This window comes from Helianthus annuus, chromosome 5 (assembly GCF_002127325.2).
Source record: "Helianthus annuus cultivar XRQ/B chromosome 5, HanXRQr2.0-SUNRISE, whole genome shotgun sequence".
Taxonomy (NCBI): Eukaryota; Viridiplantae; Streptophyta; class Magnoliopsida; order Asterales; family Asteraceae; genus Helianthus; species Helianthus annuus.
In genome coordinates this window covers 112,669,129-112,694,562 of record NC_035437.2, presented here as the reverse complement: position 1 = coordinate 112,694,562, position 25,434 = coordinate 112,669,129, and the positions used below count along the sequence as shown (strand labels likewise).

The 25,434-nt window shown below is 37.9% G+C and overlaps 1 protein-coding gene and 1 long non-coding RNA gene across 15 annotated transcripts; one reads left to right on the top strand and one right to left on the bottom strand.

The window, feature by feature from the left end:
• Positions 1 to 490: 490 nt before the first annotated feature.
• LOC110940890 lies at positions 491 to 2,236 on the top strand. Its single transcript, XM_022182461.2, has one exon. The coding sequence runs from the start codon at positions 502 to 504 to the stop codon at positions 2,059 to 2,061; it is 1,560 nt and encodes a 519-aa protein (XP_022038153.1). The 5' UTR covers positions 491 to 501; the 3' UTR covers positions 2,062 to 2,236.
• Positions 2,237 to 5,290: 3,054 nt separating this feature from the next.
• On the bottom strand, positions 5,291 to 11,766 carry LOC110940888. 14 transcript variants are annotated; one of them, XR_004892766.1, is made up of 11 exons: positions 11,458 to 11,765; positions 11,135 to 11,331; positions 10,877 to 10,974; positions 10,428 to 10,532; positions 10,283 to 10,336; positions 10,044 to 10,188; positions 9,909 to 9,952; positions 9,684 to 9,830; positions 7,977 to 9,601; positions 7,720 to 7,817; positions 5,291 to 7,573 (listed from the first exon to the last, which is right to left on the bottom strand). It is a non-coding gene; the product is annotated as an uncharacterized LOC110940888 (long non-coding RNA). The 14 variants fall into 14 exon arrangements; XR_004892765.1 differs by having other exon boundaries at positions 5,291 to 9,233; positions 9,333 to 9,392; positions 9,578 to 9,601; XR_004892767.1 differs by having other exon boundaries at positions 5,291 to 5,878; positions 6,149 to 9,601; positions 11,458 to 11,766.
• Between the last annotated feature and the right edge of the window lie 13,668 nt (positions 11,767 to 25,434).

Below are 25,434 nucleotides of genomic sequence, written 5' to 3'. Positions count from 1 at the left end.
GAATTAGTATAAACAATTTTTTCTTGCATTATATCGTTAAAAGACTTATGTATAAAAAATATTTATACGATTGTCTACCTCTACTATGGAGCTATTATCCAAAATGTTGTATTGTGCCTATTATGTGGTTAAATTATATACTCAACACACTGATATGTGCTCTAGTCACGTTCAGAAGCATATTACTTCTTATTTTTATTTGTTAGTTAGTTTCCTATTTTTATGTTTTTATTGTTTAGTGTTTCCTTCAATTAAGGTAGATAGTGGGTGGAAAGGTATTCCCATGACCATATCCACGTACTGGTGCATGCATTTTGTAAATCTATTTAAGTAGTGTTTTTCCATGAATGAAATTATGAATGAAAAATATTACTAAGTCTCAAATTCTCTCTAAATTTCATCTAGTTTCCGTCTTGTTTCTTTTGAGTTTAATCCACTCACGGATTATTTATCACAAATCCGATTGGTACATAACAGTGGTATCAGAGCAGTGGTGATCTCATGGCAGGCAAACGCAACAACACTGAATTCCAACAAGAAACCGAAGAACGCTTCGCTAAATACGACGCGCTATTTGAAAAGATTTTGGGTGAGTTGCAGACCCTGAATGTCCGAAAGGAACAAAAAGATGATGGGGTTCTCACCATCAATGCCAATCATAAGCCGTATTTGAAACTCCATTTTCCTCGATTCAGTGGCGATGACCCGACGGGGTGGATCTACCAGGCAGAACAATATTTCGAATTTCAGAACGTGGCGACAACAGATCAGGTTAGTTTGGCCTCTTTTCATCTAGACGGCATAGCCCTTCAATGGCATCGGTGGTATACAAAGACTCGTGGTCCGTTAACATGGGCGGAGTTTACCACTGCCTTGCTCAATCGGTTTGGTCCTACCGATTACGAGGATCCGTCGGAGGCCCTACATCGCCTTAAACAAGTTACCACCGTAGCCGCCTACCAGGAAGCATTTGAGCGGCTCTCGAATCGTCTCGATGGGTTACCGGAGTTATTCCTTATGGGTTGTTTTATTGGGGGGTTAAAAGAAGAAATACGCTTGGAGGTGAAGATAAAGAAACCAAGGACACTCTCTGATGCAATTGGAATAGCTAGAATGGTGGAAGAAAAATTATCACTGCATGAAGGTTTAAGTTTGGCTTCACAAAAGCCACAGCTAGCTAGTGATTCCACTCATCCTCCGTCAAATCCCGGGTTATTAGGATCAGCTCCTACTCAACGGCTTAGCTTACCCGCACCGAGTCCAATTCGTCGTCTATCAAATGTGGAGGCACGTGAACGCCGCGAGAAGGGACTTTGCTACTATTGTGACGATCGTTATACGCCGGGGCACAAGTGTAGTAAGCCTCAACTGTTTATGATTAGCGGGGTACAAGAGGTTGATAACGTGGTCCACGTAACCGAAAACGCCGATCCTGTGCCACATGGTCTTCAAGCCGAGATTTCGTTTCTTGCGGTTTCGGGTACTATTCTTCCCCAAACACTACGGCTATCAGGTAAGATCGGTGACCATACTATTGTGGTGTTGGTTGATGGTGGAAGCACACATAATTTCATTTCTCAGGCTTTGGTTGATAAATTGGGACTCACGGTTGTAAATGATGTGAACTTTGAAGTAGTGGTTGCTAATGAAGACAAACTAGTTTGTGCCGGTAGGGTTCGGAATCTCTCGATTAAGTTTTCGGGGTATACCGTCACTACCGATTTGTTTGTTTTACCCGTCGCTGCCTACCCGATCGTCCTTGGGATTCAATGGTTGAAGACCTTAGGCCCGGTTAAGATCGACTTTCAGGATCTTACTATGGGGTTCCGTATCGGCGATTCGTCACACAAGTTACATGGGTTGAAACACTCCGGTTTAGAGGAACTGAAACCGAAGCGGATTGCGGAGATACCGACCAAGAAGCCTTATCCTGTGTTTTGCCTTGCGGACAAGGCAAGTGTAAGGGGGGGGTGGATTGTTATGTACCTGGGCTACGTAAGGAGCCCAACAAGATGCATGAGCCCAAGAAGCCTACATAAGCCCAAGAAGCCTACACACTAGTCGCATGCATGCAGGAGATTGCAACGTTCATTTCCTGTTTGTTTGAATAATTAGTTTGAATAATTAGTTGAGAGAATAATGGGAAACGTGGTATGACCAACGTTCTCCTCCAAGTTGTTAGGAGTTAGCTTTGAATTATTTTGTTTTCTTCTGTTTAGAATGGCTATATAAGAGCCGTAGGTTTATTAATAAAGGTATGCATGAATTGAACTAAACAAATCTCTATATCTTTCTATTTTCTATCTGCACCCTTTCTATATTCTTTGGCAAAACTGTTCAAGAACCATAACAGTGGTATCAGAGTGGTCTTGATCCCCATCAATGGACACTCTTGAAGTGAAGGCTACATTTAGTCGGATTGAGTCGACTCTTTTAGAGATGATCAATCTTCTAAAAATGGAGTCCCAAAGATGGGCAACCTACAGCCACACCGCTTCCGCCGCGACACCACCACTTGCCTCACTACCACCGAAACAAGCTTCCGCCACTGCACCACTTATCCTGTCACCCGCTTCTGCCGCAACACCACCAGCCGTGTCACCCGTTCCCACCACACCACCACAAACCGCTACCCAACCGCAACCAACAGTCCCTACACCAACACCAAGACAAGCTCCTTCTGTTGTACCGACACTAGCTGTGAAACGGGCATCATTACCCACACCGTCTGCAGCGAAAGCAACCCCAAACCTTGACTGGCGCCCATCGTGGGGCTTCACTAAAACTGCTCTGAATGCTGCTGGGAGAACCGAGTGGCGGCCACCGTGGTGCACCGCTAATGATCCGACTTAATCCTTGAGGACAAGGATGATTTAAGGGGGGTGGAATGATATGTGCTCTAGTCACGTTCAGAAGCATATTACTTCTTATTTTTATTTGTTAGTTAGTTTCCTATTTTTATGTTTTTATTGTTTAGTGTTTCCTTCAATTAAGGTAGATAGTGGGTGGAAAGGTATTCCCATGACCATATCCACGTACTGGTGCATGCATTTTGTAAATCTATTTAAGTAGTGTTTTTCTATGAATGAAATTATGAATGAAAAATATTACTAAGTCTCAAATTCTCTCTAAATTTCATTTAGTTTCCGTCTTGTTTCTTTTGAGTTTAATCCACTCACGGATTATTTATCACAAATCCGATTGGTACATATCACACACTAACAAAAATAGCTTCAACAACTCCTTGTTATCGTAATTTTGAAATTCGAACCAATGACAACTTCAGTGGCTAAATGACCCTTGTCAAAAATTTGTTGAGCGGTAAAGGGAAGATAGGATGCAAGATTGATAGTTTTCCAATGGCTTTCTAGTTGTTCACTAAAAACCATTCAATTTATTTAGGCGTAATTCATAAGCTAGTAACCGAGTCAGTGACATTGTTGGTTACTTGGTTTCCAGATTGTAGGAGGTCGTGTCCAATTTATAATATGAGTTGAGACATTTGTGACAAATACTATTGCAAGTACAAGTGGCGTTCTATTTACACCAAAATATGCAAGTGATAATTAGGGAATATTAGTATTGGGTAAAAGGTACAAGTTCATACCATCGCGATGTGTCAGGGTATATTTAATGCATGATGCAATATCTTTCACCCTTTTTCAGGTGATGAAATGTTTTATCACCCAATGAAATGCGTACCGTCCTAAACCATCTTTGATTCATACATTGGTATGTTTGCTCCGGAACATTGTTGGTTGGGATAGTAGAGTGAATCTCGTATGGATTATTTGCTTAAGATATTGGTAGGTTCGGTTTGTGTAGGTGACAACCGACACATCGTCATCTTGCATTAAGTTCTCGAGTTTTGTTGTAGGTTTCTTATGCTGCCGGGTTTTTGTCGGTTTATTGTATCAGTCACTCAAGATTTTGGGAGGTCACACATTGATGCAACTCTTGGTAGTTTAAGTTTGGGTGTTTTTTCTCATCAAATTCTCAAAGTAGTTTTCCTTTTAGTTAGTAGCTTATTCCTCTGAATTCATTCACCAAGTGTTACTCTATGTCTCTATAGATATACATGTATATAGAGAGAATCAATTTCGTCTAAAAAGGTCCTAATTTCTAAAAAGATGTTCTAATTTTTTAAAAAGGCTAAAAAGTATTTTAATGCTGACACGTGACATGTTTTTTAAGTTTCAACTAAAGAGGCAAATTGCGTATAATTCATATGCTTAGTAACTTCCCCACGTTTAGTATGTAATGTGTATATAACTAGCGAGATTACCCGCGCTTTGTAGCGGGTTTCGGTCGATGTTGGGTCGGTTCGATATGGTATCGGCACTCGGAATAGCAACCGAAAAATACAAGCACAAGAGCATATACACATCGATTGAAAACAAAAAATAATGAATATCGTTACTGATATCGATATTGTTTGACGTACCAGTTCGGTTCATCACGGTAAAGTTACTATACCGAACTCGCTATAGGTTACGGTACCAAAAAATTCTCTATTGTAAATACAACTCCATCTTTATCAAACTTTATACCGTCACATCGAGAAAGCCATAAAAATGAATACGCTACCGGTAACGATACCGATGTTGTTCAAACGATATTGATCAAAGTCCTTACGGTAAAGTTTGACTATATTTGACTTATTCGAATAAAGTTGTAAATTAAAAACAAAATATACTCAAAAATATTAAATAACAAATAAAACTAATTTAAATAATTTCTAAAATAATATAATTAAAAAAATTAACAATTAAAGAGTAAACTAATAAAAAATATTAGTAAAAGTAATGGGTTAATATTTTTTAAAGTTCTAGTTTTTGCATACAAGCGGTTTTGTTATGTAAATAAAAAAATTCACTAAACTAATTTGCTTACATACAAGTGGTTTTGTTATGTAAACTACTAGCCTAAGATCCCGCGAGTTTCGCGGGTTGCTTAACACAAACATATAATATCTACTGGCATTGAAGCCCATGTAGATCATCATTTTTGTTCTATGCCTTTCCAAACTTAGGCTTCACGTCTAAGGGTTAAAATAGGTCCTAAACAGACAATACACGACCCTAACCAGTTCAAACCCAAAACCGAACAGAGTGATCACTACCCTCTCCAAAAACCTGTTACATACCAACGAACCTTTAATAGATCAACGAAAGGTCATGGTTTTCATCTTTTGATTGACATCAAGTTTGTATAAACTTTAATATCTAAATTCTTATTTAAATTCATATTAATATACCCAGGGATGATATCCTTGAAAACAGTTAAATTCAAGGAAAGAAAATAGATGTCAAAACTATATATCATGGTATTGTTCTTGTAACGACAAACAATATATAGTTAAATAACATAAATGTATGAAAATAGTATTTACATGATTAAATATTAATATAATATACTCAGGGATGATATCCTTGTAGGAGCAGACGCCATCATGCCAGCATCAGATGCAAAAGGCAGCAACATCGATCACAAAAATCATCAGTAGAGAACTACATTTCATTTCCCTCTTAGTTTCGATTCAATTGGAATTGCTGACATAGGATGGTCTCAGGAGTGAGGCGGAGGAAGTCGGTCAACATCAAGCATTTCATAGCATGCTTTATGTAAATCGAAATCAGGGTAGACTGTACAATACCATCTACGCCTGAGTATAGGGACAGTGGAACAACCATCACAACAGTACTGAACATATGAAGTGATGGAGTCTTCCTCAACCATAATCCGAGCATTTCCACTTGTTGAACTTGCCACATTAGCACGTACAGAAGTAAAGGTTGAGTTGTCCACCGAGTCACTTGTACCTAACATAGTTTGCTTTGGAAATGGAACCTTAAGTTACCTTGAAGATATGTCCTAGCTGCAGAAATTGCATATATTTAAATTAGACTCCTCAAACTGTCAATATACTTAAAAGACTATGGATTATGCAACATCAACAACACTTTCTCCATTTTAATCCCGTTCTAACCCGTTAATGTGTCATCTAACACAGTCGACACACACACATTCATAAGCGCACATACATTCGACACAACACATAGGCACCCAAACTCACATCGACACACACTCTGTAAATGAAACGCACACAGTCACACACACATCGACATATATAGTAATCAACTATTACCTCATGTCGGAAGAATGGACAAGCAACAGTGGCTGTCCGCTACACCGGCGTAGCTTGCCTGCCCTTTTTTGACCCATTTGACATAAAACACAATCACAAATCAACCCATAAAGCTAACAGATCAGTAGCAAGGTGCACGTCTATTTTTTTTACTTCTTTGGTTCCATAATACTGGAAATAATCATCAATAGTTCACGAGTTTATGCAAAGTGCACCTCTAATTTTAAATTAAGAATTTTCAAGTTATTTGCTTCTTAGCAAATAAAATGTGTCAAAATTCGTTAGAAGATATGGAATATGAATCATAACCTAAAGAAATGTACCCCTCTAGCTCAATCTTGAGATTTTGTTTCCTCTCCAACTGAATTGAGATCAATGGTAGATGGTTGGTTGCCAAAATGCAAAGGGACACACTTTAAAATCCATTGCCGGCCAATGGCAACGGCTGATAGTTAGGATTATTAAAATCCATTATTCCTAAATTATTTTATAAGCTACTTTTTAAGTAAACTTTTCACAACCAATAGCTAGATATCACACTCGTATAAAAGGTGGAACTTAAGTGAACAATAAGAAATTAATTAAGTTAACTTAAAAAAAAAAACTTTTGTTAGTTAAAACTTACATAGATATAATTGGTACATTATATGTGGCTTCCAATTTTTTGTACCTCTTTGCTGGCAAATCAACCAACACAAATATAGAGAAATTAACCAAATTGTCAACCACCCTAGTTTTCATAAAGTAAAATCATCCGAAACTACATGCTTAGCACGTTCATCAGCTGCACTACATGCTAATCTAATAACCCCAGATACTCATTTTTTTATCAATTTAAGTTTGTTAATTTTCTTATTCATACGACCGTTGCTATCGATCTATGTCATGAGACTTATAGTTCTTCAACATGAATTAATAGATCATAAATTTTGACGGTTTAATCTGAACCCACGCGGAGAGATGTCAACTTACTCAGGCTACAACTGCGTGAGTGATCTGGAGTACATTAGTAATAGCAAGAACAATTCCAGTTAAACAAAAAATAAACCAGTGCATAGATTAAGACTGGTGAAGATTTATAACAACCACATAAAAGTTAATTAAGAAAAAAAGCTTAATTATGATGTAACTTTTACCTTTATCAATAAAAGGAGAACAAAAAATAGAAGGCCGCGTCTCTGCTTCTTCCGCTACAAACCCTCGATGGTAATTCGCACGGAAGAACCGGATTCCGCCCACAAGAATAAACAAACCGACCCAAACGCTGTGGCCGTAATCCAGATGATTGCACAGTGGCCTTTTTTGCCTTTTTGTCGGTGGCATAGGCCACCGACCATTCATTATAAGAAACATTATAATTAACATACCTCCAATTCTTCTAGTCGCTCTTTTTCGTCTTGTGCAAGTTCTTCGGGCGTTTTTAACCTGTTTGACGGGCGAGCACGCATATCCAACACCATTTCATTGAGTAGTTTATCATAAGCATCAACTTTTTCAGCGAACCCGTTTAGGTTAAAAACTAAAAGTGGGGTAAATGAAGACACAAAGCATCAGCATCAACTACATTTTACCTGTAGAAAAATGAAGACACAAAGCATCAGCTGCATCACAGTTGCTCATTATTTAAGTTAGCCTTCCTTTCGGCCGCTATAACTCATCAACTGAGTCACTGCAACATTGTAATCCAAGATTACTGAAGATTCAAGCAAAGTGATAATCTTTATTAAAATGTCCTTCAAATCCCGGTTAATAGTGTAATAAAAAACCCAAATCGAAAAACATCTAACAGAGTAAGAGGGAGTACAAAGAACAAAATCTAAAAGTTTACCGGCTAAAAAAAACCTCATGATAAAACCCAATTGTGAAGGAAATTGGTGCTCATTTGGAAAAAAAAAAAGAATGCAATCTGTGTTCTCCTCTGCAACATCACAAACAAAAAAAAGATTACATATTAAACAAAATACACACATATATATATAATCTTTCCATCATAACTTTGAATGCACCGACAATAGTCTGAATAAAGCCTAAAAAAGGTGGGGTGAGTTGTGATGGGTAACGAATCAAAACGGATGCAAGTCAAACTGGATTTGGGTCAAAACAGGTTCTAACTAAAACTGGATAGGGTTAAAACAGGCAGCTTTAAATAAGTATCAAATTGGTTCATGCCAAAACAGTTCTGACCAAAATGGGCTCAGGTTGAAAATGAGTCGTTTTAGAAAAGGAAATGATCCCCCAATATGTTTTGGCAGTTAATGGCGACAGGTGGAGATGGCAGCAGTGGTGAAGGTGGTAGCAACAGCGTCAGTGGGATGGCGACAACGGTGGCAGTGGTTGTGAATAGTGGTGCACAAAAAAAGTCGGTTTGTAAGTTTGCACCCGTAGGCTTCTTCGATTGAATCCGTTTCACCTCATGTTCCGCATCAGCCCCACACGGTTTGTTAATAACCCTGCCGTAGAGTCCTTCATTTCCAGTGAACGACGACAGATGCAGGCTCGAAAACGCGATCCCCGACGAAGGCACATGTCCCGTGAGCTGATTATACGATACATTGAATGCTTCAAGCGTACGACAGTTACCAAAAGTTGAAGGAATGGTACCAGTGAGCAGATTATGCGATAGATCAACTTCCGTTATCTATGGAAGCGATGAAATCTCCATCGGAATAACGCTTGAAATCGAATTATCTCGTATATAAGCGGACTTCGGTGAGGCAGAATGCAAGACCCAGAATACGCCGAAAACTACCGCCGCGGTGGGACATAGCCGCCAATCCAGCGAGATTATTCATCTATTCGCCGTCGATTCAATGGAAGTAGACAATTTTAAAAGGCAGAGAGACAATCGATTGAACTGTCGATTATAAACTCTCCTATTCCCTTTGTTCAGCCTAAAAAAATACTTTGAAAAACATGCAACCTAATCGAACCAGCCGGTCTTTCTTCTTTTCGAACCAGCCGGTCTTTCTTCTTTGAATCAGTTTGATTATGATCCGTTTATCAATTCTTTAAATCCAGCCGTACAACATCAACATTCTACTTCGTGTGTTACAAAGCAAAAGCAACTCAGATCAGGAATAATTCTCTGCTCAAAGAACAACAACAAAAACAATAACAAATCTGAACCTTCTCCTTCTTTCTACGATTAACACTACCAAAAACTTGTGATTTAGATCTGACTCACCACAACACCAAATATGAAACTATTATAGAACTTTAACAGATCTGCAATTCCGTTTTAGATCTGAAATACACGAGTAGTCAAGATAAGTTTAAACTAATCATCTCAATCACATATTCACAGTTTTAGAAAGACTGGTGCACAGAATTTGGTGATGTCATATCAAATTAGAAACTTCTCATGCATATTAAATGCATTTGATCCGTACGTATGTATATATATCATTTAACATTGATTAGAAGACTGACCTGTAGGACCTTGCTGCGTTTATCCTGCCATGGAAAGAAACACGAATGAAGGCATATCTATTGATAAGACATCATTCCAGAATTGAAAAATGAAACTGTTACCTACCTTATGTTATGTGCCTCACTTGTTTCTGACTTTGAATCAAACATATAAATAAAGATATCAGTTGGTTGTTTAGGAACCGGGTCAACTTGTTTAGAAACCACAATAGCTTGACTTTCATCTTTCTTTGAACTCAACTCCTGGACCTCCCTGTTTACACACATAACCAAACTACCTAAATGAATACATTATCATCTTATTTGTATAATTAATAAACAAATTAATTACCTTTTCAGTTTTCCTAATTCCTCCTCATAATCCCTGTGAAGAGACTAAAAAAATTAAACCATCTATTAGACCTTCAAACTATTTTGAAAATGAACATTATATAATAATCTTTTGAATATAGTTAAGTTTTATCACCTTTTGATATTTGAAATTACTTGTAGATTTCTGATTTCTTTTGCCACAATGGGATCCTGGACCAGAGAATCACCGGCCTTCCAACCAGGTGGTGGAATCCAGAAAGGGTCCTTCACTCCAGCATCTTTCCTGATTTTAAGAAGATCTGCACTTTCAAGCCAGTATCCATTGCACCATCGGCATTATGTGATCTCGCTAAGATTTTAAAGAACAATATAATTTAAAAAAAAAACAATTACCTAAGATTTGGTAGAATCACCAGACTCCAGCATCTTTCCTGATTTTAAGAAGATCTGCACTTTCAAGCCAGTATCCATTGCACCATCGGCATTATGTGATCTCGCTAAGATTTTAAAGAACAATATAATTTTAAAAAACAATTACCTAAGATTTGGTAGAATCACCAGATATCTCGATAAGTCTTTACTAAATCTCCGACTACTCAAATCTTGCTAAATCACCAGATATCACTCCAAGATGAACATAGTACTATAAAACGAATTCAACATACAATTCAGCAATGTGACAATAAATAAATAAAATATTCAAGACATCAAAAGGAATACGAAAAGCATATGAAAAGCATCAGCTGCTCATTATTTAAGTTAGCCTGTATAAAAAATAGTTAGCCTTCCTTTAATCATATTACCCCCTTATAGTTGTATAAAAATGAAGACACAAAGCATCAGCTACATTTTAAGTTAGCCTTCATTTTGTTTTTAACTGTGGTTACACAAACTGCAGGACGGGTCAGTTTCAGCGAACCCTTTTAGGTTAAAAACTAAAAGAGGGGTAAATGAAGACACAAAGCATCAACATCAGCTACATTTTACCTGTAGAAAAATGAAGACACAAAGCATCAGCTGCATCACAGTTGCTCATTATTTAAGTTAGCCTTCCTTTCAGCCGCTATAACTCATCAACTGAGTCACTGCAACATTGTAATCCAAGATTACTGAAGATTCAAGCAAAGTGATAATCTTTATTAAAATGTCCTTCAAATCCCGATTAATAGTGTAATAAAAAAACCCAAATCGAAAAACAACTAACAGAGTAAGAGGGAGTACAAAGAACAAAATCTAAAAGTTTACCAGCTAAAAGAAACCTCATGATAAAACCCAATTGTGAAGGAAATTGGTGCTCATTTGGAAAAAAAAAAAAAAAAGAATGCAATCTGCGTTCTGTAAGGATCCCCGACTACATGCCTAAAATCCCAATTTTCGAATCTCAAATGTAGAAGATGAAAGAGATTTAGCATTCAAACCCTCGTCATCATGCTTCAAAACCCCTACAATGTTAATCACATATACACATCAACATTATTCATACAAAAAAAACGCTCTAAACCCTAACCCCAACACTGATTCAATTTAGATCAATACGTCATTAATGGCAAAAAAAGAGGAATCATAACCTAAATGGTTTGGTGGTCCTTGTGATGATTGAGACAAAGAGAGCAGATAGGGCGATTCATACAATCCAAGCATTGGTATCAAGTATGGCGACCATTTCATATCTTCTTAGGCCTGATTTCATGGGCAATGTTAGCTATGTGGTTGTCAATCGCTATTTGGAAGATTATCAGGCTTCTTACTTACAAGAGAAAATCAAATAAAAGGATTGAAGAGATCGATTGAAGATGATGCAATGTGCGGCGTTATAGTTTTTAGGGTTTGAACGGGGTTTGTAAAACGGATTGTTCAATCACAGCTTTAGAAAAGAAGCGGAAGAAGTTTTCCCTCCTAAACAAACAAAAGAAGGCCTAAGGAGATGCCAGGTGGCAATAATTGGTGTAAGAGTCTGCCAAGTGGCCTAAAATTATTTTGTTTTATTAGAAGTAGTAGATTTAACCCCCGCTTCACAACGGTGCCATAATTCAAGACAGGAGTTGAAACATAAACATAAAAGAAGAAAAAAAGGAAAGAAATCTAAAAATATGTGAAAAAGAAAAAAAATAACAATAAGACAATGAAAAAAAGAAAGAAAGCTGAAGGAAAATATTATAATTATAATTTATTAAATAAACTTGATATAAAATAATGTTTATTCACAAATCATTTTGTTATTATATAGAATATAAAAGAAAATCACTAAACTAATTTGCTTTTTTTTAAATGGCTAACGTTGCACACCATGGGGATTGAACCCCTGACCTCTCCTATCTTAAGCTCTATCTAAACTCACCAACACCACTGGGCTATTCCCAAGTGGATACTAAACTAATTTGCTTATATATGTTTTTTAATTTTATAAAGTGTACTTGCTATTGTATAGGTTATGTGTAATAGGTAATATGAACACAGCCGTTCAAAAAAAAATATATATATATGAACACAACTTCCTAGTGTTACTCTAAAGATCTTCTCTATCGAGAGGTCTCAGTTGTGTAATAAGTGTTGTTTGTAACTACTATTTGTATGTTTTATTCGTTCCACCTCTTTGCTGGTAACGTGGATCTTATATAAATTCTCGCTAGCAAGTCAAAAAATTGAACAGTGGAAAATAAATAATTATTGCTAAAAACAATTAAAGAATATTATAATATTTAATTATATGCAAAGACAAAAGTTGGAGCAAATCCCCATGCAAATCTGGCGTATCACAGTGCCTAGATCCAAAATTGTCCTTTAGTGCATTGTACATGGATATATTAGGCTACTCGGTATGGTAGCGTCCTCCACCTCGGCGCCGCCACGTCACCACCGTCCTCCCACGCCGCCCCCCCCCTCCGTCCCCCCTCCGCCCCGTCCTCCCCGTCGGAGTTGTACCGTTTGCGACGGACCAAAACATGTGGGCCCCCCTTGGTGACGCCCGTCCTCCCACGCCGCCCCCCTCGGTCTTGCTCCGGCGACGTCTTCTTCTCCGGCACCATACCGAGCAGCCTTAGAATACAGGGTACTGGAGGCTCATCTCCATGATGATGATGGGATGGACCGTTACATAAGCGTTATATCACAATTCTATGGAGGATGGGCCTCCTTTTATTTTGAGCGGGGTGAAGGATGAGCCTACCCGACCTAAATATTTTATAATTTTTTAACTTTTTTTTTGGTTAATTTAATAAAAACATAAAAAAAAACAACATAAATAAATTCATTTCATAACATAAAAAAATTACATTTCCTAAAAATAAAAATTACTAATCCTAGAAACATAAAAACGAAAAAAAAAATTACGATACGATTAAAAAACTAAACAACTTACGACGTCCATTTTTTCTTAATCTCTTCTTTCATTCTCCGATAAACCTCGCGTTCATCCTCCGGAATCGAGTCGAGATCCAACCTCATAATCCTAAAATCCTCCGCTCGAGCATAATCGGCCGACACGGTTTTCTTGTGACTATATTTTTCGGCCGCAAAATCTTTGAATGAACGGAATTCGGATATCAACTTGTCCATTTTCGAAGACGCCTTCGAGCCGCCCCCTCCACCCGAGCCGCCCCCCCTCCACTCAAGCCGGACCCTTTGCGCTTTCCGGCCGCCTCTTTTTTTGCTTTGTCCCTTCCGGTGGGACGTTCCGACTCGTGAACGGGCAACACATCCTCGTCATATATCGGGTCGTCGTTTATGTCGATTTGACAACGAGCGATGGAGCCTCCCACACTATAACTTCCGGACTTGGAAGTTTTAGTCCGTTTGGCGGTTGCGACCTCATTTGGAACCGGCGCCTATTTTAGTTCTTTCTTTAAAATGTTCCATGCTCGGAGGTGCGGGAAAGGCGCCAGATTTTTTGAATCCCATTTAGCCATCGCAAGGTTAAGAATGTCCTCGTCGTTACTCCCACTAGGAGGAATATTGTAAATTGCGTTATAATACCCGCAAAATTCATTGACGGTCTTGTTCATTTTCCGCCACTTCCCCGATACGGAATCGATATCACGCATCGGGCCTTGCCCCATAAGCTCGTTAAATCTATTCGTTGTCGCCTTCCAAAAACTAGAACCCCTTTGATTGGTCCCTAAAATTAAAAAAAATGCATTAGTAAAACTAAAAAATAAATCTTTTTAAATTTAAATAAAAAAAATAAACTTTGGTTCATACCGACAATCGGGCAAGTTGAGGACTTAACATACGCAATTGCTAGAGCCTACTCCTCTACTTTTGTCCACTGTCTCGGCTTTGCTCTCGAACCGTTTTTTTTTTTTTTTTTTTTGCGGTGTCGGGTTCGGTTTCAACCGCCTTCCCCTTCCCCGTGTTTTTTTTTACGCTTGAGTTCTTTAGGTAGCCAATTCGGGGACGACTTCTTCATCATCATCGTCAAGTTGAACCGGGGGTTACAGTTGGGAAGTTGGCGGTTGCGATTGGAATTGATCAAGTTGAACCGAGTTGCGTTGCATGAATTGTTGGAGTGCTTGGTATTGTTGCATTTGTTGAACTTGGACATTTGGGAGAAGGCGTTACGTGATTGTTGGAAACCCGAAAACGTAAATTGTGGAGACACCCACGAAGGATCCATAGTTGGAGTGTAAGCGGGACTCGAAAAAAGTTAGGTTGGTTCGGGTTGGGATTGTTCGGGTTTGGGTTGTTTGGGTTGAATGGATTCATGATTGTATAAAAAAATGGGAGTGTTTTTTTTTATAAAAATAGATGAGAATGAGAGAAGAATGGGAGAAATATTGAGGAAATGGTATAAAAATGGATGAAAAGAGGGGTATATATTTAAAGTTAAAAAGTTTTTTTTGTTTTTTTTTTATAAATCTAGCCGTTGGTAACGACTATAACTTTGAAAATGGGCCCGTCGAGATCGTCTATGGGGAGCCGGAAAGGACGGGACGGAAAAAGGGGGCGGTGTGGGGGACCGGCGCCGGGCCTCGCTGGGCCTAAGCCGACCCCCATACCGCTTGGTCTTATGAGTCATGTCCCACAACCGTTTTTATTTATTTATTTTTTTAAGAGTGAATTTCTATGTACATGACTAGCTGTCACCGGGGGTTTGTCAAATACAAACTCCCGTCAGCCCCGCACTTGAAGACGCGATGTTCTATAGGGCCCCTGCTCCCGCGTAAGCTGATCTCCCCCGGAAACCATACTGCCCCCACACGAAAGACTCGTTAGGGTAACAACTGGGTAAAACCGGGTGTGCCCTCAGGACCGCACCATGCCTCTGTAGGATACGATCCATCATTGGGACGTCCCCCCACCCCAAACAGCCGCAGCCGGGAGTCGAACCGGCATCCTCACAAGGAGGAAACCGGCCCAACCAACCACATGGGAACCAACTAGGCTAGGGGATGCCTCAGTAGGATACGATCCATCATTGGGACGTTTTTATTTATTTACTAGTTTATAGACTCATCTATTATATGAGTTGAATAAATAAAATATATTAAGTAAGTTAAAAATGATAAATATCATATAATGCTTTAAACAACTCATAATTAAGAAAATGTCAAAGTTTTTTCTTTGAAATTTATAGAAACATATAATAATTTGGAAAAAAATTACACATATTAAGAGGCCAATATATACCGGATAATTATTGCTAATTATTATTAAATACTAAGTTAAGGATTATATAAAATTTAATTTAAAACTCATTTAATTATTTATTTGTTTATAATTTAGATATTTTAATGAAAAAATGAAACAAAGACAAAATCCATGTAATCTTTAAAAAATAAAGTTTAAGAAATTGACGCAAAGATAAATCGCGATAATGTATAACAATTATATATATTTACATATTATTAGATATATCAATAATTAATAATATTAGAGATTAATCAAATATATTAATATAGTATTCATTTAATATTAAATTTAGTTTAAATACTCATTTTATTATATGTATGTTTATAACTTAAATATTTTAATAAAAAAATGAAAACAAAGACAAAATCCATATAATCATTAAAAAAATAAAGTTTAAGAAATTGATGCAGAGATAAATTGGGATAATGTATAACAATCATTTATATTTATATATGATTAGATATATTAATAATATCAGAGATTAATCTAATACATTAATAGTATTTTAATATAATATATAAATGAATTAAATAAGAGAATGTCACACGGCATTAGATGAAAATAAATGAAATAAGATAATGTCATATGGCATTAGATGTATTTCTTTATTAGTATTAGATTGCTATTAAAAACAAAAAAAAAAGAAATTTCTGAGGCTGAAGCTACCACGGAATTTCGGGACGAAATTCCAGATCAACGGGGGGAGGATGTGACACCCCAGGAAAGCCATGCAACTTAACTAGCTGCCTCAGTGAGTACGTACCAAATTTCGGGACGAATTTTCTTTCAACTTGGGGATAATGTAACAACTCGTAATTTAGAACTTTTCGTGTGCTTCGATGTAACTTGTTTGAACTACACGTGACTAGTGGACGTGTTTGATTGTAATGTAATATTATGTATTATGTGCTACGTGATGATATGTGATGACGAACGTATGTATTTAAACAAACCGATTGCACAACACTAGGCCAATCGCACAAGCCTTTTGGGCCGTGCACTTCTCTCTCTCGGCTCACTCTATTTGGACTCGAGACCAAAAAGGCAACCCAAAGATGGGTTCGGCCCACTTACCCATTACGCATACATGAACCCTTAAGGGGTGTAGTTTCTCATTACTTGCAAAACATCAACACACACAAAAACCTAAGCTCTCCCTCTCCTCTTGGAAACCCGACGACAGCCTCCTCCCCATCGAAGCTTACGGATCACGGCTTCCATCTTGATCTAGTTAATCACTTCGCACTTTTGGTTAGTATTTTGCTATTGTTTGGTTGTATGATCTTTGATGTTTTGATACCATGTGACAACTAGGGTTTCATGCTAGTGATGTTTATTAATGAGATTATGTTGTGTAATCGGAACATGTGTTTAGATGAATGGATGATATACAAGCAGCTTTGATTCGGGTATTGCATGATGATTTAGAACCGATTTCTTGTGCCGAGTTGATGAGTATCGAACATATGATTTGTGGTATTGGTTGGTTTGATGTACATATGACTTAGGGTTACATGATAGTCCTTGAATTTGTTAATCGGATGATCCAATTGAATGGGTAACGGTTGTTCATGATTAGAGAATTACTAGGGTGAATGATTGTTGAATAATTGTGATTTGATCTAATTTGTGAAACTGCCAAAAATTGTTTACTGATGTTATGGAAGTAAATGAGCTGTGAATAAGGAAGTTTGTTACACTTTCTGATCTTGACAAGGGTTGCGAGTCGAGAACCTACGGTCTCGACTCGAGACCACACCACACCGGCACAAACAACATAACTCGAGACCATGGTTGCGGGTCTTGTTACGACTCGAGACCATCTAGTCTCGACTAGTACATGCATGATCCGAGATCCCTTGGTTGCGACTCGAGATCTTTAGGCCAACAACTCGAGACCGCACTGTCTCGACTCGAGATCCTTAGTCTCGACTCGAGACCATATAATCACACTTCCGGTTCGGACTTTCACTGTTTTAGACATGTGTAATTGGGCTGCATGTTTGGGCCTTTGTTTGTTACGTGATTTCTTCTGTTGAACTCGTATGTACTGTTAACTGCCATAAATATACATGTAAGCCATGATCAATGCGTGTATGCAAGTGTGTGTAGAAAACATACGTGCACTACCTAAATACGAACCTGACTTGTATGGTACACCTATGTTAGGACGTGGTTGACCACAATATAGCTTGATTGACTTTCGTGTAATCTGCCAAGCAAACCAAGGTGAGTTCACACTCTTACCAAGGCATGGGATTCCCGGGGTTGGGAATGGGATTAAAGGAATGGGATTGAAGGAATGGGATTGAACAGATGCATGTACTTACACTGTTACTAGACTAACTACCATCGTCCTCGGATGCGAAGGACCCATACGTAAAACCTACGTATACTTGTACCTACCACTGTCCTCAGGTTGCGAAGGACACATACGTAAAACCTACGTAAACTTATACTCACTACTGCCTCGGGTTGTGAAGGGTACTTACGTAAAACCTACGTAAACCCCTGCGTACCATTATCCTCGGGTGAAGAAGGATGCTTACGTAAAACCTACGTAGACCTCGTACGTACTATTGTTCTCGGGTTAAGAAGAACACTTATGGTTACCTCTAGTCTAGTACATATCACATGGGAAACCCCCACCAATTGAACATATACTCATGGGAAGCCCCCACTAAATGAACATACAATTGACTTAGTTAATAACGCATGGTGATGCAACGGACCTATTATTACGAACTTACTTACTGTGATCTCACTCAACTAGTTGTTGACTCTCTGTTACATGCCTTGCAGGACCATAGGTACATGGAGCTTGCACGGGAGGCGCGATCGTTGTGGGCACATGGACTGTTGAGTTCCATGTTAAACATTTACACTTTATGAACCTATTGCTTATGTTTGGGTTTTCACAATTATGCTTCCGCGATACTTTAACTATGTTTGGATTTGAACACCTTTTATATTGATGGATTGGATTTTCTATGTATTTATATTGTTCAATATGATTGGTGGCTTGATTCTGGTCATGTCACGCCTCCATGCGATGGTACTCCGCGTGTGGATTTTGGGGGTGTGACATTGCAGATGACTATTCATTTGGCAACACAGCTCTTTTGGGTCAGGAAGAATCTGGTAGTAGTAAGGATCAGAGTTATGATCATTACATTGACATAACAGCTGGTGGAGCTTTTAACTCTGATCCTCACTCATCCAATTATGCTTTTACAGCAAATAGAGAAAATCAAAATTCTGATAATATGTGCTTTAAACTCAATGATCTCCAGCATTTTGATCCAACTGATTTAGAGGAAATGGACATATTACACCAACTTGCACTACTGAGTGTTAGAACCAGCAAGTTTTATAAAAGGACAGGGAGAAAATTTCTGGGGTTACATGGGAATCTGAAAGTAGGGTTGGATAAATCAAAGATAAAGTGATACAAGTGTAATAGGTTACGTCATTTTGCTAGAGAATGCAGGAGTCAAGCTAGTGGACCTATCATCACACATCCTAGCCCAAGGCCACAAAATAACCAAAACACTGTGCATTATTCCCAATATGCCCCTGCTGCTCATGTAAACACTGCTCACTATGCACACCCTGCAACCCCTGTTCCTGTGCAGTATGTCCAAGCCCCAGTCCCTTAGGTTCAGGTGCAACAAGCTGCACCAACAGCTGTTCAAGCAGACCAACAAAGCTTTTTTACACAAGGCTTTGTTGATTGGAGTAGCTTGCCTGAGGAACTAGGAGATGAAAACTTTGCTCTATATACTGATGATGCTATTTCTAGTGATGAATTTTGTTTTACAACATTAGAGTCAATTCTTGAAGGGCTGGAAACTGAAGAAGGACAGTCAAATGAAGAAACAATGGATACAATTGCTGAAGCAGTGGTTACTGCTGTTGCTAGTGAAATACTATTGAGAGAAAATTCAGAACCCCTGTTGGAACCACTGTCTGACCCCTAGTCTGAAGAAGAGGAGAAGAAGCAAGGTGAAAAAGAAGAGAAGGGGCCATATGAAAGTGAACATATTCGTGATTGTGCCATGATGGCTGCAGCTAAGGTATCACCTCAGGTTCTTAAAAACCTTTGTTTAGACAAATGCATCATAGCATTTGCAAATATCAAAGAGGTGAATGAAAACCTTAGAGATAGAGTGTTAAATGATGAAGTACAATTTGAAAAATCTTTAAAAAAATTGAAAAACAAATTGTCAGAAAAAGAAAATGAGATTTGCAGCCTCAAACAAGAGCATAACATAACTAAGGACCTGTAGGATCGGATTCTGACCTGAACGAGTCAATCAGAGGAGTTTGATCAGATACAGGTGCGGAAAACAAGTACCTGACGTAGAAACAGCTAGATATCTTCTTAATTCTCTTTTCTGATTAATTTGACAGCTTTTACAATCGTTTCTCACACCGGCAGCACCTCGGTATGGAATTCTAGATGTTACAAATGAGGTCCTCTTATACGGTATATATAGGTGAGGAGGTCCCCTTGTACGGCATGTCCATATAAGCGGACCTGATAGGTTCTCTTATACGGCATGTCCGTATAAGCGGACCTGACGAATAAGCTAACCTAAAATGTCCGAATAAGTGGACCTGACATAAAAGAGAACCTACTATGTCCGTATAAGCGGACCTATACTCTAAAACACGTAAACTCTCCAGTTTTCTCGTAAAACGTGCCCTAATCTATACATTCCAATGAAAGACTCGATCTAAGACGAAATCAACAGATGTAGTGCACCAACAGACTCCCCCTCAGATGTTGATGGAGTCGACTATCGAGTCACAACAATGCTGTGTCTTCATATCTTCAGTCTTGATCAGTCTTTGGGCTTCTCTCTCTCTATCTTCTTCTCTTTCTCTTTTATCATCAACAGACTCCCTCACTTTGAAGTTTGACATCTTTTGAGTTTATCAAGTCCAACATGCGCTCCCCCTCAAATATTGACTTTTCCTGCATAAAACTCTACCACAAACATAAGATTTATGATAAACGTTTAAGCATAAGATCATCACTTTTTACAAACCAATCAATCAATCAGATACTGATGAACCACTTGGAATTTTGACGTTTTTTCTTTATCAAAACAAACACAAAAACCCAAACCAATTGTTCATCATGTTTAGCACTTCGAATTTTGAAAATCAGCTTTTCAATATCAGTCGTCTAAAATCTTTTTGACTTTTCAAAAATTTATGCTAAAACACACCAAAAATCTTTTTGGATTTTCTGAAAGGAAATACATGCAGAAATGAACTATTTACAGACAATATTTTTGTGAGTTTGTGCAAGAGGATCATATCAGTTTTAAGACAAATCACCACACCGTTAAGCTTTAAACATTCTCAGTTCTAAACAATTTACCTAGATTGTCAGTATGTTTGTCCACTTAAATTTTCACACAGACTTCAATTGATTTGAGATACGATATTAATGTTTTAGAGACTTAAACTTAATTGTGTATCACTCCACTTGAATATACTCCTGTATCCAGATCCCAAATATTCAGTCTTACAGGTGAGTATACCATAGATGATATCTGTAAAGGGGTAGATGCGAAACCGTGAGAGCTCAGGTCAGAACTTCCATTCAGCAGAGAGATGACGGCTCGACTTTTCGGTGTGTCCCCTTTAGAGGATCTTTTTTACAACAGCAATGACTATCAATTTTATTGTTTCATCGATTTGCTGAGGGCGGCGCTTTTTCAAGCATTTGCTGAAAGTATTATCCGGGGACTAGGTCAGAACTTCCATTCAGCAGAAGTCCCGGGATAATACCCCAGATATCACTGAGTATAAAGACCTAGTATCTCAGAATACGGGACCTTTCAAACAAGATTTCGTGGGTTACCCATATATTCAAGAATAGTTACCCACGAATCAAGCAAGTTTGATTTAGGTTTATATCTCGTTTCAATTTACTAAATGTGCGAAAATCTACTGACACATCCGCAGTAAGATCGTTTATCACATTTTGACTTTCCAATTCTTTAGCATGTTGTGATAGTCCACTGATGTACTATCATTTCCTCTTTTTCGCAACAAAACTCATTTTTGATTTTATCATGTTTTTGGCTTTTTCAAATTTTCTAATGTTTTTGGATTTTCTGAAATTTTCTTACTCCCCCTAAAATGCAAACACATTAACGAAAATATGAAAACAAACTGTACAGAAACATGACAACCGATATCAAATCACCTCAAATCGCCATTCACTAGGCATAAACAATCAGAACTCTCCCTATCAACAAACTATTTTCCCATTTAGATTTCAAAACACTTAAGTTTGTTTTAATCAAAATGGTTTTTCCAGAAAATAAGTTTGATTGATTTTACCACTTGTAGATTTATCAAACAAATGTTCGGGGATGTGGTTCATCATCTTGTCTTCCAACCAGATGTAGGAAAATACAAGTACAAATTAATGTCCTTGATTTACCATATGCAATCAAATCATCTAACCACTTGTAATTATAACCAACAAACATAAACAAACCTCTTTACCGTTTGTATGATTGACGTTACCGAATAAAATTCAAGAAAGATGCCGATTCATGCTCCACGCTTACCAACCTGGGAACTCCGGCAAGTCCTGAGACTTACTGTTCATAATATGTACCATCCCAGTCACAAACCAGGGATGGTTCAACCTTTTCTTTCTTTGTTTTCTTCTCATAAAATTCCTTAACCCCTTTGACTTTTCGATCAATCATCTTACCAAAGATGTGTTTTACCTTGGGGTTAAAGACCTTCTCAGCATCTAATTCCTGTTCATCATGATAAAATTGGTTAGAAATTTCAACTTTACCAATTTTCTTTTTATAATTCTCAGCCCGAAGTAATGGAAACTCCTCATCATTAACAATCGGAACTGAGTTATCAATTTTTACATCAGCTTCACATTTTGAAACAATTTGTGGCTCAACTGACTTTGTGGAATCAGTTTCATTGCCTGAAGATAGCTCCTCTGATTTTGATCCATCAGAATCATCGCTAGAGCTTTCACCAACCTTCTTAATAACCCATTTCTGGTTGTCAGATTTGGCTTTCTTCTTGTAAAACTTGTTCGAACTCTCACCAATTTCAAAAATAGAATCTTTAAACAGTTTTGTTCTATCAAGTGGTGATTCGAACGCAACCACATTATCTTTGATTTTACGAAATACTCCCTGTTTTGATTGTATCGCATTCGAACAATCTTTTGCAATATGTCCCACAGTGTTGCATCGGAAACAGGTTCTCGTATCTCTCTTCTGTTCGTCTTGCTTCTTCGCAAGGAACTCACTATTTGATTCCCTCCAGAAACTTGTCTTTTCTTCTTCCTCAGATGACGTACCTGAAACAAATGACATTTTTGATTTAAAATCATGAACATATTTTTCATTTTTCTGTTTTTCTGTAGGAGTAAAACCTAATCCTTTCTTTTTGAAAGTACCGTTATGGTTTGATCTCTTTTGGAAATCTGAACCAGAACCGTAATTCTTTTTCTTGTTTAATCTCTATTGAACTCTTGAGGTGTAAGGTTTAGGTTTATCAATAAGACATAAGCCTTTTATTTCAGAAATATTGATTTCTGTGAGTATGAAAACCTTTTTAATCAGTTCAGTTTTGACACCTCTTATTGGAAATTCTTCATCAGAATATAATTTGTCAGAATCATTCAAAGTGTATGCCACTTTAAACAATCCATCATCCAAATTAGATTTTGACAATAAAAACTTTCTATCATAAACCAATTTGCCCTGTTTTTCTGTTTGACTCTGTGTGCATGACCCAGACTTTGACTCTTCCACATCATCACTCTCTAACACATGATCCACAACTTTCTTCATTAATTGAGACTGTTGATCAGTGTCAGATGATGTAAACACAACATCAATACTTTCTGGAAGATTGACCGACGACTCTGACTCCCACTGTAAATTTGTGGCCTTTTTGACTCTTTCATCGTTTGGATATCTGGGCAAATATCCATTTTCCAGCGGGGGTGGACACTTGTTATAACTGACACCTTTCTTTTTACCAGATGGCGTCTTTTCAGTGTCGATTTTCTTGTCATTCTTCTTCTTGTCAGCAGTCTTTTCATCAGCACCTTTTCCAACTTCTTTCTCTTCAGTTACCTCATCATCTTCCCATACCTTCATGCTCTCAACCGTCGGATAAATCCTGTCAATCACATAGGAAGTACATGAGTAACTTTTTAACAAACGATTCACTCTCTCTGTTTCAATTCTTTGCAGCTCAAGCTTCTGTTCTAAAGCAGCACATTTTTCAATGTAATTGTTTACAACTTTTTGTTTTGTCATAAACGCTCCCTGAAGTGTCTTCATAGCAACAGCTTGCTCTTCACTAGTTTGATTGTACTGATTCATTGTCTTGTTCAGCACATCATACGACTCCTTCAGACTGTTCAAGTTGTAAATCAAAGAGCTATTCTGCTTCTTCACAGCTTCGCAATTTTCACATTTTATAGGAACTTCTTTTGCATCAACTTTTTCTTCAACCTTAAACTTAGGCACTACTGTCACCTTTTGCCTTCTCACCACCGGCACCTCTTCATCATCACTACTCACCGGCGTTTTGATCTTCTTCTTTTTCTTCTTGACTTTTTCGTCTTCGCTATCACTTTCAGCAAGCAACTTCATATCTTCTTTGTATTTTCTTGCCCAATATTCCGTATCATCATCACTATCATCTACAATCTTTGCTGTTAAAGCAGTGTAAGTTGTAGTTTGATCAGGAATATAATCATCCCTAGTGAAATTCTCCCAGCTAAAACCCTCTGGTAGTCTTTCATCTTCTTGATCAATCAAACAAGCTTTTCCATTATCTGGAATGTATTTATCCCAGTTAAACGACTGCTTTTGATTTGGATTAACCACACATGCTCTCTTTCCGGTATCTTCAATCACATCTCTTCCATGCGCAGTCTGAGCTTGATGTTTTTGTTGTTGAGATGATTGACCAACTTGGTGATAGATGGCTTTGCGATAGTAATCGTTGTTGTTGTTAAACGGATTTTGAGCTCCACTTGCTTCTCGGTTTGTGCACTCTCTCTTGAAGTGTCCTTTTTCCCTGCACCGAAAACAAGTGACTTTAGATTTGTCAAAACCTAAAGTAGAAACATTCGCATCACGAAGATCATCTCTCCCCGTGATTTGTTTGAATTTCTCAGCTCTCCGTAAAACACTAGCCAGACACCACTTTATGTCCATTAGCTCCATCTCTTCTGCATCTATCTGGTCGTAATCTTCCTTGGTTAACATTGGATTGCCGATGCGACCTGCAACAAAACAAGTGTAAGATTCCAAAACCATTCCTAATAAAGACATTTGGTTTTTGGCAACTTCCTCAGAATAATCTTGATCATTTTCAAGATTTAACACTATATTGCACTGTAATTTTCTCCCATTTTTAGTTGCAGAAATGTTTGGATCATATGATGAAAATGACGTAAAGCTGGTTTTGCTGTTGGACCCAGATGATTGACTCCCAGACGAATTCTTGGCACTGTAGGCAGTTTCAACCTTAGGAGATAGATTTGAAGATTTCTTTTCATTAACTCCTGCCTTATAATACAACCCGATGTCCTGTTCACCATCAAAATCTTTCATTCTGATCACTTTCCGTTGTTCCATTTCTTGAGCCTCTATTTTTTCAATGAACTTACTGAGCGTCAGATTGCTAAAACCCTTCTTGTTTCTGAGCATCATAAGGTATGTGCCCCAAGTCTCATATAGCAACGCATCAGCAAGTTTCTCAATCAACTCATCAGTACTCTTCTCAATACTCAACCTTTTCATGTTGGCAAGCAAATTACAATATCGTTCAATTATCTCTCTCGTACTCTCATTCTTTAAACCACGGAAAAGATCAAACTCTTTCTTTAG

Coding starts and splice junctions, on each gene's coding strand:
- LOC110940890 (XM_022182461.2), top strand. CDS start 502: ATGGCAGGCAAACGCAACAACACTGAATTCCAACAAGAAACCGAAGAA.